This window comes from Phaethon aethereus (assembly GCF_964289735.1).
Source record: "Phaethon aethereus genome assembly, chromosome: 8".
Classification (NCBI taxonomy): Eukaryota; Metazoa; Chordata; class Aves; order Phaethontiformes; family Phaethontidae; genus Phaethon; species Phaethon aethereus.
In genome coordinates, this window is record NC_138584.1 from 23839092 (window position 1) to 23854233 (window position 15142).

General features: G+C 49.6%; 1 protein-coding gene across 1 annotated transcript in view; it reads left to right on the top strand.

Moving 5' to 3' along the window:
- Positions 1–4364: 4364 nt before the first annotated feature.
- The window catches only part of DMAP1 (DNA methyltransferase 1 associated protein 1), a gene marked incomplete at its 3' end in the record, with an annotated part of 33344 nt that continues 22566 nt past the window's right edge, over positions 4365–15142 (top strand). Inside the window, exons 1-5 of the mRNA XM_082003213.1 lie at positions 4365–4511; positions 7302–7393; positions 8004–8199; positions 12558–12716; positions 13879–14046. Coding sequence (XP_081859339.1) covers positions 4410–4511; positions 7302–7393; positions 8004–8199; positions 12558–12716; positions 13879–14046 — 717 coding nt within the window. The 5' untranslated portion in view covers positions 4365–4409. The remainder of the gene's footprint in view (positions 4512–7301; positions 7394–8003; positions 8200–12557; positions 12717–13878; positions 14047–15142) is intronic.

Below are 15142 nucleotides of genomic sequence, written 5' to 3' on the forward strand. Positions count from 1 at the left end.
CATGCCAGGCTGCTGCAGGGACGGTGCAGAGGGAGAGCTGGCTGGCATGGCAGTGCCGCGGTGCCCACGCCACTGTGCCCATACTGGGGCCATGCAGACCCTGCTCTGGGACGTACCTCCTCCCGCCGGCCTGGCCTTCCTTTTCTCCCTTGGTCACCTCCTGGCAAAAAGGCCCTGGTGAGGCGCGGTGCGGGCGATGCAGAGGTCCCTGAGCCCCCCTGCGAACCTTAAAGCTCAACCCCGTGGCTTTGGGGTGTAGCCAAACTGGCACAGTGGGGAGGCAAGCAGGGAAGGGAAGGAGCACGGCATGGAGAAACACCTGGCAGAGGGCTGAGTCACGGCCGCAGCATGGGCTGGCAGCGTGGCCTGGCACCCTGCAGTCACCTGCCAGCAAGAGCGGGGCCTGGGGGGTTTCATGGCTGGAGTTGGGGTGAAAGAGCACCTCAGTGGGTTTCTGTCCTCTGGGGTGACCCAGCTTGTGCAGATCCCCCGTGCTGCAGCCAACAGGTCCCACAGAGCTGGCCTGGGGGATGTGGGGCTGTGGGGAGAAAGGGGGGGTTGCCGGTCTGGGAGGGTTCTTTGCCCAGGGCTGACTCTGAGGTTGCTGCAGTCCACAAGGACAACATGGAGCTGGGGAGGGGGATGCGGGTGCTGGAGGGGGGGCACGGCCTGCGTGCTCTGGAGTGGGAGGGACGATTTGGGGGTGCTTGGAGGGGCTAACACAGACCTTTCCTTGCCTCAATGCAAGGTAGGAGCCTGTGTCCCCAGGGAAGGGGCGTCCTTGCTGAAGGATGCTCTTCCCAGGGCTGGTGTACCCCCTCCCAGTGGGGCAGTGGGAAGCCTCCCATCCCTGCTGTAGGTCCAGCAGCCTGCCCCCATGTCCCCACCGCTTGGGGTGGGCCAGGCGCCGTGATAGCGGGGCTGTGGCTGTCACCGCACCCTTAGGAAACATTTGGCTTCAGGCACCTGAGCCCACGGGGAAGCGATAACTCCCCGGCTCGCTCGCCCTGCCTGGACCCACACTGGGTGCTATCATGCCTTAGTCACACACTGAGAGTTTTTCCACTGCTGGGCCCCAGATAACCTCCTCCTGCCCCACTGGCCGCAGTGTTTGCACTTGTCCTCCTCCACTGGTGCCAGGCTGGGAGACACGCACACCTTGAGCGCTGGGCTGGAGACACGCACATGTCTGGCCTGTGGCCTCCTTTGGCCATGCCTGGCAGCCGGGGCACGAGCAAAAGGCATGAGGAGCATCCTTCCCCCAGGACCCCAGAGGGGTGGGCAGCTGGCCCGAGGGGGCCAGCGCTGCGTTCCTGTCAGGGCTAAATGTGGGGGGAGATCCCTCCCCCAGCTGCTGGGTGGCAGTGAGGTCACCCAGACTTGGCACCCTGTGCCCACAGGAGGTGGGTGATTGAGGCTGCAGTGACAGAACAGTGCTGCTGGCTTTTGCTGTCCCCCTGCCAAAGCCCTGGGGCACAGGAGCACTCGGCTCATTCTCATTGCTGGCTTTCTCCAACCTGCTACATCCCCTGGGCTCTCCCTGTGCCCTGGCAAGGTGGGACCCCAGTGCTCTGAGGAGGTGACAGACCTGGGCACGTGTCCCTGTGCAGCACTCTCAAGGACGGACCAGGTGTATGTGGGCTGATGAAGGTCTCCAGCTGTGACCCTTTGCTCTGGGATACAGTGGCTGCTGCCCAGAAACAACATCTCTGGGTTCCTTTGAAGGCAGTGCTAATTGCTCCGCTGCTGATCAGGTTAGCAGAAGCACTCAGCTAATGTGTTTCTCTTGCAGGTCCTTACAGCTCCTGGTGGGACGTGGCCCCGCAGTGACACCCACGCTCACAGAGGTGTGGGGGAAGCAGGCTGTGAATAATGCAACCCAGCTGCCCACAATCTCCACCTTTCATGAGGTTAAAAAGCTGCTACCCTGGGGAGAGGAGCTTAAAATGTGCTGTGGACTTAGTTTGTTGAAGAGTGATCATCCTGCACTGGGGCAGAGCTTGGGCCAAGTCCTGCTGGGATAGGGCTAGAAGCTGGGCTTGAGCAGGTCAGGCCTAAAAGTGAGTGATATAATCAAAACTCAAGGATACTGAATGGCTACCTGTTTCTGAATTTTACTTTGGGACTGGCTGTGTTTTCTGTAAGTGCTTGCCAGGCAGGCAGAGCAGGGGTGAGACTGCAACGGCAGGGGAAGGCAGTGCTGGGAAAGCTCTGTCTCCCTCTGCAGACCCACCGTGGGGGAGTATGGACCCCACCTCCAGGCCAGCAGTGGCAAGAGAGCAAGGAAAGGTGCTAGAAATCATTAGGAATGGCCACAGATGCTGATGGTGGGAGGACTTGGGTGGATGTGGCAGAGCTGAGAGCAAATTGGCAGGACAGGAGAAGCCTCAGGATCAGTCTTGTCCTTGTGGGAGGAAGGGCCAAGATGCTAAAAGCCATCCCTGGCAGCATGGGAGGGGGCAGAAAAGGGTTAAATGATTCCTGGGGACAATAGATGGACAACAGTGGTGTCATCAGTTCCTACTGGGGCACGTTGGTGCAGGCTGGGCCCTGGTGTGGAGGTGATGTGCCAGTCCCTGTGGGAACAGATCGCCAGTGGGGTGGGAATGGCAGCAACTCCAGCACAGTCTGGCTGGTGTTGAGGGGCTGCGTGCCCAGCACAGCGGGGTTCAGCTCATCTTGGGGCTGCTGCAAGGGAGTAAGAGATCCCCTCAGGGACACCCTCTCTCCTGGGCTATCTGAGGTGGCTGGCAGATCCTTGTGGATCTCTTTGCCCCATGCTGAAACCTTCTGCATTGGATAAACCTCTACCAGGCAGCCTGGCTCCTGCCTCGATGCAGCGGGAAGGTGATTTCTTGAAGTCTCTCCTGGCCCTACACTGCTGTTTCCTCCCTCTTCCCCCTTTCTTTCCTTCCACAGGGAAGAGGAAATGAGACAGTCCTATCAACAGCTTTCATTCCTGGCTGCCCACGGCCTCAGGTAAGCGTTGCACCTCTGGAGTGCTTCGGGAGGGTTTTCTTGCCAAGCATGAAGGCGAGAAGCGTAATAAGCTTTGTAAAATGAAGTCGGGACAGGCAGCCCAAACGTGCCACGTGGTGCAGCGCTCGCCTGGCAGGTGGCCAGCTGGCACGGCTGGCTCACCGCTGGCGAGACCGACATGGGCTGGCGGGGAGAGCGGGAGAGTGCGACAGCCGCGAGGCAGCGCCTTGGGACCCGGTGAGGAGATGGGAAAACTCCTTATCAGCTCTGCGGGGAACTGGGCTCAGCCCCAAGACCCCCGGGAGGGCACGGCACTGTACCGAGCTGCCCTCTGCCATCGTGCCGGGTGGGCGGTGGGGGCGGCCTGCCCCTGCCCTGCCCCACAGCCCCGGTGTCCCCGGCTGTGGCAGAGCCCAGCGACCCATCACCATGGCCCCGGGATGGTGGGCACCCCTGGCTTTGCCACATCGGGCAACTGGGGGGCAAGGTTGGGAGCCCCCTGGAAGGCCCCGCACACCACGCAGCCACTTGCTCCCGCACACAGGGAGACTCCCGGCCGCGACCTGGGCTGAGGTGGGGGGTGGCCCCGGGCCGGGGGACACCCGTCGGGTACGGGCCGAGCACGGCTGTGCTGCCACCTCCTGGCGCAGGAGCGAGTCCCGCCCGCAGCGGGCTCTGCGCCCTAAGCGGGGCGGGAGCCATGTCAGCCCAAAGCGGGTCTGGGCGCTGCCGCTAGGCCACGGGGGAGGTGGCGCCGGGCCAGGGGGCGGGAGGGGAGGCTGCCGCGACCTGCCGGGAGCAGGGCGCGAACCCGCCATCCACACCGGTCACATTTCCCCCGCCCCCGGTGTTGCATCCCCCAAAAGGCTCCGGCACTTCCGCGCGCCTCTCGGCGGAGCCGGAAGTGGCGCTGCCCGGGTCGCTGTGTTGGTCGCACCGTCCCGGTGGCTGTGGAGCCGGCGCCGGTGGGTGAGCGCGGGATCGGCTCGGTGCGGGGTTGCGGTGTTCTCACGGCGGCGCCTCGTCCCGCCTGTCCTCCTGCGGTCGTCCTGGGACTCCGCTGCGGCGTTCCGGGCTGCGGGATCGGCCTGTGTGGCCCCCGGGACCGGCCGGGTACAAAGGCCCCGTTGTTGGGCCTGGGGGGGATGGGGAGGCGGCTGGGGGTGGATGTAGATATACGCGCGTGTGTGCATATATATATATATATATATTTATATATGCGCGTATTTAAGTAGATATACGTGTGTGTGTATGCGTGTATGTATGTAGTTATTCGTTGTATCTATATACACACATAGGCGTGTTTGTGTGTGTATGGGGTAGCCCCCGCGGGAGGTGCACCTTAAGCTCGACTCCTTGGTTTCCACCTCCCCAGAGCCGGAGGGTACGCACAGGACGGCGGCAGAGAAGGCCAGTGAGCAGGCGGAGAGATGGCGACGGGCGCAGACGTGCGGGACATCCTGGAGCTTGGTGGCGTAGAGTCGGAGAACACAGGCACCATCAACAAAAAGGATATCATCAACTCGGATAAGGTGAACTGTGATGCCCTAAGGAGCCACTGCTTGTTTTCTAGGCACTGACTGACCTGGCATGTGGTGTCGGGGTGAATATTGGAAACAAGATGGAATAAAGCATGCTCCTACCATAGTCTGTTTATTTTCATGCTTCCTAGGAGTGTCTGGAAATGCCTGGAGGGCCCCACTCCTGGGTTTCTGGTGCTCTTAACTGTGCTGTGGCATTTGGGGTGGTGTTTCAGCTGGAGCTATGTGGTGTCCTGGGTGAGCTGGGCCTGGCCCCAGGATATTTTCAGCTGTCTCTAAAATTCCCATTTTATGGAGTAAGTGTGAAGTGTGTTTACCATCTAGCCCCCAAGCAGATAAAAAGAATATAGCACAGTCTTATTATACAAGCAAAAAATGTAGTCTGACTTGATTGAACGGTAAATGTCTTCAAACCACAGTACTAGTGCCCATTAGGGGAAGGTGTGCACCTGTGTTTTGAGAGAACTGGGAGGTATTGCCTGTGGGAATATGGGCAAGTTAGTAAGCTCTGTTAAGGACATATGCCATCACATGCTGTCTTCTGTGTGGTAATATGCTACAGTATGTTGTTGGCTTCTGTATTTTGAATTTGGGCAAGGTCTTCACTGTCCTTTGTGCTTTGCAAGGTGTTGGGAAGATCAATTCACAAGTAGTTATGAGATGTGGAGGTGCTTGGAAATAAGGCAAGGGAGATGAAATCCCCAGGAGCTCTCTGTAACAGAGGTGGTCTGATTTGAAGTAAAGCCTGTGTATTTGTTTGAAAAAAAAAAAACCAAAAAACCAAAAAAACAAACCACCCAAAAACCCAACAAAACAAACACACACAACCACCTCATCCCTGAAAGTACTTCCTGAGTGTCTTTGCCTCCACTGAAACACTGAAATGTTTGTCTCTGAAGAGAAGTGTACTGCTTTCATGACTGCCTTGCTGGGGATAGGACATATAGTATAACTGGTGTAATGGAAAACTGATGAATTACAGTAATTCAGAGGTTGAAATGTTAAAGTCACCAGTTTTCATCTGTGTTGGTGGATAGCATGTCTGGTGAGCAGCTTGGCGGGATTCAGTGGCGCTGTGCCGCTGAGCGTTCAGAGTTGTGAGTTCTTTGATTGAGATGCGTTTGCTAGCTAGCAGAGAGCTGAAGGAGTACTGGTGCCTGCCTGTCTCTCTCTTGAAGCAGAGAATAAGATGGGTTTCTCCTCAAATTTACTGTAATGGAAAGAGAGAGGAAGGGGAGGTGCAGTGAGAGGTTTCAGAAGGTGTGCAGGAGGTGACTTATGACCCTGAGTGAAACATTCTGAATTTCTGTGAAGTACAGAAACTAAATCAAACCAAAGTTGTAAGCCATTATTGCATGGAGAAAGCAAAATTGCTAATATCAGTGCAGTGGTTGCTCAGGAAACAGATCTGTTCTCAGTTAGAAAAGGAACAGATTGATGTCTTTAAATCACAAGAGAACCATGAGGTACTTTCCAGTCCATTAGTGACTGAGAATGTTAAAGTAAAAATTACTAGGCATAAAAACATTTAAATCAGCAGGACCAAATAATTTGTTCTCAATTCCTGAAAGAGCTGGTTGAGCTGATCCTGGTCTGCTGATATTAAATTTTAATAAACCTGGGAACTTTGGGGGGATTCCAGAAGCCCGTCTTCAAACATGGTGTGTGATGACCCACGTGTAGCTGCCTCAGTTGGCCTTACCTCATTCCTGGGCGAAGTGATGGGCATAGTAGGAGAAAGGCGTTTGATTAGGAGTGAAAAGGTGCTACTATAATGAATGCCTGTCATGGAGTTTTACGGAAAATAGTTGTAGTCTAAGCTGATAGATTGTTTTTTTTTTTAATGGGTTTTTGAATTTGCTTGATAAAGGTGACAGTGTGGATTTAATACAATTTATGATATGGTGTTAGTTTTACTACTGCAAAATACTCTGATTTAAAAACTGGTAGTGATATAGTAAACAAGTAGTTAAAAATAGTGGCATGGTAAGTAGTTATAAAGATGGTACAGTTAGACCAAATGCTCCGGACTACTTAGTAAACTTGGCCCACTTAAATAAAGTGTTCCTTGATAATGTGGCTGTTACTGTGTCTATTTGAATCCAAAATGGATTACTTTATAAACTTGTGTACGTGATATGAGGGGGAATGTGTCTTAGAAACCACCAACTGTGACAGGATTTTAGAGGCCATATTGAGTCGTCTACTCTGAATTCCTAGTATGAAGAAGCTGTGTCAAAAAAATTACTTGCTGTATAAATGGGAGAATGGAGGCAGGAACAGGGATTTACTTTTGTAGGTGATACTGGTAGTTTTGACATGGGGCTACTGCAAGACCTTGATCACAACTGGTAAAAACTGAAGTTGCTGCAGAACAAAGTGACAAAAACTAAGAAAGGGCGGGAAGACCTTTCTCGTATCTTCTCTGAAAGGTAGAAAAACACTTAATTAAATGCATTAATACCTTCATGTGGGGACAGTGCCTACCTAGTGAAAAAAGGCTTGATGCACTAGCCCCTGAAAACTACAGCCAGATGTTCAACTTGGAATTTAAGTGCATGTTATCAGCAACAGCAAGTGTCTGAGTAGTGGTGAAGTGCTATCATTGAAACTGGGCATGCTTTGTCTGTCGATGTCTTCCACCGGGAACTTTCCTGGAGAAATTCAAGGTGTCTAAAACCAGATAAAAGTGCAAACCATCACAGGGCACCAGGTTATGCAGTTTAATGTTCCCTAAGGGATTGCTGCTTCTGAATCTAAAATTCAATTCTTTTCTTTCAGAAAAAATCCAAGAAATCTTCAGAGACACTGACGTTTAAGAGGCCAGAAGGAATGCACAGAGAGGTTTATGCACTCCTCTACTCTGACAAAAAGTAAGAGCTTATGGTCGTCTGTGCAGGTTGTGGGTTAGCATAGGCTTTTTGTGGCAGGGCAGCATCCCCTTGAAACCATGGGCAATCTCACTTCCCAGATTGATTGCCCTTTGTGCTTGGCCCATGCCTGTGCCCTTCTTTCTTAGACAGTCATAGACAGTGTCTCTTGTATCTCTTATAATTTGAGGGATTTGCTTTGTGCAGGAGATGAATTAGGTACAGGCACAACAGTCTAGTGCAGACAAGGCAGTGTTCTTACCCTTCTGTATCTAATACTCTTTTATTTGCAGCTGGGAATAGCACCTGCTTTTATTTCTGCAAAAAGAGTTCTGCTGCAGCCTGTATTTAGCTTGCTATGGATTATGCCCCTGCCCCAGGGGTCTCTTGCATAGTTTGCTTTCCAGATGGTTCTGTTCAAACTCATCCATGCTGTCCTCTGATGCAGGAAGCATCGCAGTTTGGGAAGTGCAAAACCTGGAATAAAGCTTAAAATCAGGTTTTCTCACCCTAAACACTGTGGTGGCATATCCCACTCTGAGTCCGAAATCTCTTTGGGTTTGTCCTGGGCTGCTTCTTGCTTCTCGTCAGCCAGTGCTTTTCTCCACCACAGGGATGCGCCTCCGCTGCTGCCAAGTGATACAACTCAGGGTTATCGAACAGTCAAAGCAAAACTGGGGTCCAAGAAAGTCCGACCTTGGAAGTGGATGCCCTTCACCAACCCAGCGAGAAAAGATGGAGCAATGTTCTACCACTGGAGGAGAGCAGCAGAGGAAGGGAAGGACTACCCTTTTGCCAGGTTCAATAAAGTAAGTGGGAGCAATTTCAAACAAAAGCATATAAATAGCAGCTGGAAAGTACCCTTCGGTCAGCTTCTTGAATGTCCAGATGGGAAGTTTGTTCTTTCAACAAGTGGAGGTTGAGTTAGATTTGGCAATTGCATTTTAAATTACAGCATGGCCTGCAGCCATGTGACCACAGACTGTGATGTCTCCAAATCATTCAAGCTAGGTGGGCTCAGTATGTGATGAGAGCTTGCTGGAGCCCCCTGTGTTTCAGGTCTGCAGTCATTGATCCGATAAGGAGGCACTCTACCATCTAATTTAGTTCCTAACCAACATCCTCCCCCTGATTACAGGCTCTTGGTAGTAAAAGATACTGTATGCTGAGCGAGACATTAGTCGTAAGCCTTGTAATTTTGCCCAATATGAAAAAATTCGCTTGAGCTTTGCAGCCAGAAAGCTGGCTTGCAGCCTCCTGGCCAGATTCCAGCACAGATGCTGAATTACGTTGTGTTCCCTCTGAAATTGCTTCTGTGGTATCAGTGTGGTGCAGTACCCTGTTCTTTGCGTCTTATATTAAATTGTCACAATGTGTTGTTGTAATCTCCTGCTGTCTTTTGTCCCAGATGTATCTGCTTTGAGTGGTTGGGGCTTTCATGTGTATGCACAAAGAAAACTACATCAAGATTTATTCTTCAAAGTCAGGACCTCCAAAGTTAGGAAGGGGCAGAATAAGGGTGCCTCCATAATGTAATTTAACCTCCTTCATGATGCAAATCTGAAGGAGGGGAAAAAAAAGAAAAAAAGAAATGTGTGCTAACATGATTCCACAAAAGCTCTGCTTGCATATAACTGTATACAACGTTTTAAGTTTGTAACCCATCAAGCATCAGCTCTAAAAAAGCCTGGCTTCCTTCAGAGTTAAGTGGTTGGTTGACCTTATATGTTAGAAGGCTCAAGCTCTGACTGATGCTTTTTCTCTTGCTGGGACATTGGTAAGAGCCTCCTGTGGTATCTCTTCTCTTATTTCTAGAGTGGAAGTCTGAAGCATGGCTCACTTAGTCAAGGCACCTACCTAGCTTTCTGAGTGAAACTTTGGGAGTGTAATTGTCTCTAAGACTCTACTGCTGTAACAGTTTTTGGCTGAGTTCAAGTGAGTTTATCAGAGGACCACACATGGGTGTTGTAATTATACGATTCTTGTTTCCTTAACTTTATCATGTACTGCGAATTGACAGACAGAAGAGCCTACAGCAAGGCTGCAACCTTTAGATTAGTGGTATGGACCTCTGCCATCTGCACATGCACAATTACATAATATTAGGAGCAAGTTGTTATCCTTGTGGATCCGCGGTTGAGAGGACAGAAGGCACTGATGGGGAGTTTTGCAGATGTTTGCTATGTCAGAGGAATTTTATTTGCTTTTCCAGACCCTTCTATGGGTTCCTTCTCACATACTTGATACCTCTGCCTGAATCTCTCGCTCCCTTTGGCATGAGCCCATTCTCCTGTGTAGTCTGTCCTGTTGGTTGCTCAAGCTCTTTAACCTGGCTCCTGCATCGCTGCTCAGTTGCTTTGCCTTTTGTCTGTGCTTCCAGTCTCCAAACCAAATCCCTCCTCTTCATTGTGAAATCCAAAATGTAAACTTAGGTTTCACAGTGTACACTGAGCCTTGGTCGAGGGTGTGAAAGAGGAATATAAAAGCAGCTTCACTGGTGTCAGAGCAAAGGCCTCTCTCAGGTGATATTTTGTTTCTGGCTATCATTAGTAAAGGCTTAGGGAAAGAGCATGAGAATGGGGCAAATATAGAGCATTTTTTCCTAGCTCCTGGTGGTCTTTGGTTTAAGGATTTCTTAACTTGGAATTTGTGTTTAATAATTCTTGCTAGGTACATCCAGGGCAGAAAGCTGCTTTATGAATATCCCACAGTAAAGAGTTCTTCAGGTTAATTTTGTATGGTGTGCAAAGGTGCTTTCTTCTTTTAATTTTAAACTGCTGCCTTGGGATTTCATTAGGTGCCTCTCAGATCTTGTGTTACATGACTCAGTAAATTGTTCTTGTTATGTACTGTGTTTTCTGTAATTTGACATACATCTGTCCTTCTGTGCCCTGTCTCACCTTTGTTGTTCTCAAATACCATTTCTTTTGAAATGGGTGGACTAGGAATGAGTGTTTCACTTATAGAAGTATGGTGGGTTTGTACATTGGCTGTCTTTCTCTTTATTTCCCTGATCTTTTTTACTGTTCAGTTTGTCTTTTCACCACTACTAGACATTGTGCTGATACTTTCACAGAATTGTCTCATGGCTCCAGGATCTTGCCTGAGCAGTTTCAGCTAATTTAATGCCCATCATTGTGTGAGTTTATAGTGTGAAATGTAGGACTGAGAGAGGTTTTCTGGGCCATTGAATCCTCTTCTTGGCTCTTTCAGGTCCTGCACCATCCAGTCCCTTTCATAAACTGATCAAGTTCCTTTTGAAAAGCACTTGGATTTTCCTGCCCGTGTGCTTTCTTGGGAAGCTGTTCCGGACTGTCTCTGCTGCATTTCTCATTTCCAGGTTAAATTTTCCATGTTAAATAGGCATTTCTTTTCAAGCCAATTTCTTTGTCCTTGTTTCAGTTGTTGTTTTCTTCTTGTGGGTATTCCTTTAATTCCGTCTAGCATACTTGAAGCCTGCAGTCAGATTCCCTTTCAGACTTCCTTTGCTTGGCTCCTTTCTTTTCCAATCTGCTGTGGGAAGACAAGCTCCCCACCCCATTACTCATCCTCGTTGCTCTTCTCTGTGGTTGTTCCCATTTCAGTTCATCTTTCCTGAACAGGGGTCAGTAGAGTTGTAGTTGGTATTCCTGCCAAGGTCATCTTGTGCAACTGAAATCCTGCCAGTTTCTGTTGGAAATCCCTCCCTGGGGGCCACATTTGCATCTTCATGGCTACATTGTATTTGAACTTATAGTCATGCCATGGTTGGCTTGACGTTTCTATCTGATGAGTTCCTACCTTCTCACTACTGAGCAGTTCTCACCTGAGCAGCTGTGAGTGGGGCTGAGGAAGTGTTTTGGTGACTACTCTTTGCTCTTGTCCCATTCTCTTCTCTGATCAGGCATCTGCCACTTTCCTTCCATCCACTGCAGAAGGCCCTGCCAGCTCTTTTCATGTATATCTGTTACTCTAGAAATGTTGGACATCCTTACAGTATCTAGTAGGATGGCTTTTCTTCTGGTGGAAGTGGTACCTGAAGGTTGAGCTGCAGTGCATCCCAAAGGGGTATGCTTCACCTTTAAGCTTCTGTGTCCAAGTGATGAAAGAAGGGCAGTAGACCTAAGGAGGCTGTTATTTAGAGGCTCACAAATGCTCCTCTGAGCTGTATGGAGTTCATGAGGATGGTTTTTCTCTTATAGGACTCAGGAAGGAATAGAGGTGTTGAAGCATGTGTGCTGCTCGCATGCACATGGTGTTTTCTTCTGGAGGCTGGGCTTCCTCAGGCTGAGCAGAGTTCCACTGCAGGAGTGGTGGGAAGGGGGTAAAGGAGGAAAGCATAGGCTTATTTGCACTTCTGCTTTACCATGTACTAGGACTTCCCCTAATACTGTATTTTTACTGTTCCTTTAGTACTCATGTGACACTTGTGTTCTGGATAGAGCCTTTGCAGAGCAGTTCCAGGCTGAGGACAGTGGTGTGGGTTTGGCCTTTTAGGCACCTGGGACACTCTGATTTGGCCTGTCATTTGTCCCTGTGGCTCTGCTGGAGAAAGGGTCGATGAGGAAGGAGGGACAAAGCTGTTTGCCAGGTTCATGGCCCTCAATTATACAGCACGCAGCCTTTCAGATCTTCATGGCACTGTCTGCACCAAACATGGAAGAAGTGGGCTGTGTATCAAAGTAGAAGGTGCGGTAAAGGCTCCTTGCCTTTCCCGTTCTTCCCATATGAGTGAGGGTGTCCCAGCCCAAGTAAAGAGTCGACTGCCAGAGCAGTTTATGTCAAGGTACTGATGCTGCTATATGGGAGGAATGCAGGGATGCTGCCTGAACCTTGGTTTCACTGTTGTGTTAGCCTGATAAATTTGAAACCTATTGTCAGGATGTGGGTTGCTGACTTCTGCCTATGTCAGCCACCTGAAATAGGTTTCAGCCTCCCAGGCGATAGTTCCTGGTGGGCTGCCCAGAAAGTCATGTGTGTGGCCCTGAGATCACACATTGCTCCTTAGCAAGTCCTCTGCCTGCTTGTCATGTTTCCTACCAGAACCCATTACTCACGGTCCTGGCAGCCCCCTCCTGTCAGTATGCTGTTCTTGTTCTTGGCTCAAGTATCTCGGCCCTTACCAGCTGGCAGTGAGAAGGGCAGAGAGTAACAGGAGAGATACCATGTTTTTCTTGTCTCTGCATAGACGGTGCAGGTACCTGTGTACTCGGAGCAGGAGTACCAGATGTATCTTCATGATGATGCGTGGACCAAAGCTGAGACAGACCACCTTTTTGACCTGGCTCGGCGTTTTGATCTGCGCTTCGTGGTGATTCATGACCGCTATGATCACCAGCAGTTCAAGGTGAGTCCCAGGGGCCAAGGTGCTGCTAGCAACCTGCTGCTATGGCACGTGCAGGGCTTACTGCACTGCAAAGACCAAATTACCCTTTATATCAACTTAATTAGGGGAAAATAATGAATTATTGGCAGCAAGGAATATTGAATTTCCAGCACAGGACATTGCTGCTTGCTTTGCTTGTAATTAAATCCACTGTGACTTGTGCTTATTCCCTGTTGTGTTTTATTAGAAAGTTAGGTTTACCCCTGTCAGGAGAAAACTCATTGTTCCTTGAAGATAAGCTAGCTGTGGAGTTTGTTTAGTTGAGCAGGACAGATGTCCTTGTCCTGGATTCCAGTCTGTGCCCTAGGAGAAGGATCTGTTAACAGTCCCTGGGGATTGGGATTTTTCCCTGCTCTTGACTTGTGGTCTGACCTGGTGCAGGTTTCTGTCATCTCTGCTGTGAAGCTGGGACCATCAGTGGTCTGAAGATGCGACCTTGGTGTCATGATTGTAAATCTCCTGTAACTGCTGGTTCCATGCCTCCTGGTGACACAGGGGAATGTTGTGACTCTTACAGAACAGCTCCAAATGCTGGAGCTTTTTGTTGTCCTCTGAAATGCTCATGTGAAGAGCCTGTAGTAAAGTGAAATAATAAGAGTCTGCCCAGCTGGGCAGCCCAAACACCTTTGGTGCTTGGAGTAAGGGAACACAGCTCAGACTCTTTGTATAATGATGGGTAGTGAAAGGTTGGAGCTGATACCTTCTTGTTTATGGTTTGAATGGCCATTGTCTGGAGCAGCTCAGAGACGACCTCCTGTGTGTTTGTCAGAGTTTCCTGTTTGCAGGTTTTCTCCTCTTGAGACAACTATCCTTGCATCCTTCCATCTGGGAGTGCTTCACTGCTATTTTGTCTCTAACCCTCGGCTGTATTGTTGGACCCTCTGGTGGGCATTTTTAAAGCAGTAGCTGTGAACCCATGACAGTTAATTCACATAGTTCACTGAGAAACTTGCCCTTCCCTGTGGTTGCACTGGGACTGGCGAGGCTCCCTGCTGATCTTACTCCCAGGCACTGTATCTTATACCCTATCTGACATCCTTCAACCAGTGGTCCTTAGCTGGCTACTGCACAAGGATCTGCTTGGTTCTTCCATAATGTTGTCCTCCTGTGATGTCTTCCACAGAAAAGATCAGTGGAGGACCTGAAGGAACGATATTATCACATCTGTGCCAAGCTGGCTAATATTCGTGCAGCTCCGGGCACAGACCTGAAGATCCCAGTCTTTGATGCTGGCCATGAGAGGCGAAGGAAGGAACAACTGGAAAGGCTGTACAATAGGACACCAGAGCAGGTAACTTGGGGAAGAGAGCATCACTGCTACAAAAGATTTATGATAAGTTGAATCAGTAGGTGGATGAAATAGGCCAGAGGGTGGGAAAGGGAAATAAAGACTCGACAAGAAAAGAACAACATCAAAGTACTGCTTTTGTTGTTGAATTCGTGTCATTTTAAAGGATACAAAAGGTCAGTAACTGAGAAATCTGACTATAGAGGAGAGAGGGCTAGGTGAGCAGAGTTATGGTCTCTGGTAACTGCCAACACCTTCTCTGTGACACTTACTATACTAGTCCTCTGATAGAAACAAATTCTCAGATCAATGTCCCTGATCCCTCTCTTATGAGTCCCGGAGTCCCATGGGGAGAAAATTACTTCCTTGAGAGTAAAAATCTTGCCAGAAAACATAAAAGACTGTAAATCTGCATGTTTAGTTCTCCTCTTTGTTGAAGCTCTGTAACAGTCTTAGGGTTTGGAAGGAACTGTGTGTCCCTCAAAGGCTGGGGGAGAGATCCCTTTCTGTTAGTAGTTCCCTCTAATAACATGTTTAGTATGTGTAATGACTCTGCTTGTCCTTTCCACATTGACAGGTGTGCTGGTACGAGACATAGCTGCTCTAGGTTCTACATGCTATGTCTGGGAAGGGGAGCTAGCTTTTCATAACACCCCATTAGCAACTACAGTATATTTGGCATTTTTTACTCTTCTCTCTGAGAACTTGGTCCCTTTGTCTGGAGGTGGGATTAATCATTTATGGATGCTGCTGAAGGGTGCCTCATGGATGTTGTGATACAGAATCACAAAATCATCAAGACTGGAAAAGACCTTTAAGATCATCAGGTCCAACCATCAACCCAACACCAACCATGCCCATTAAACCATATCCTGTCTGCACGTTTTTTGAATACTTCCAGTGATGGTGACTCCACCACTTCCCTGGGCAGCCTGTTCCAATGTTTGACCACTCTCTCAGTAAAGAAATTTTTCCTGATACCTAGTCTAGATCTCCCCTGGTGCAACTTGAGGCCCTTTCGATTCAGTACCTAACAGTTTCTAGACTGGCATTGCCATGGATGCAGGGTGAGGTTGTGGAGCATAATGTGCTCTGCAAA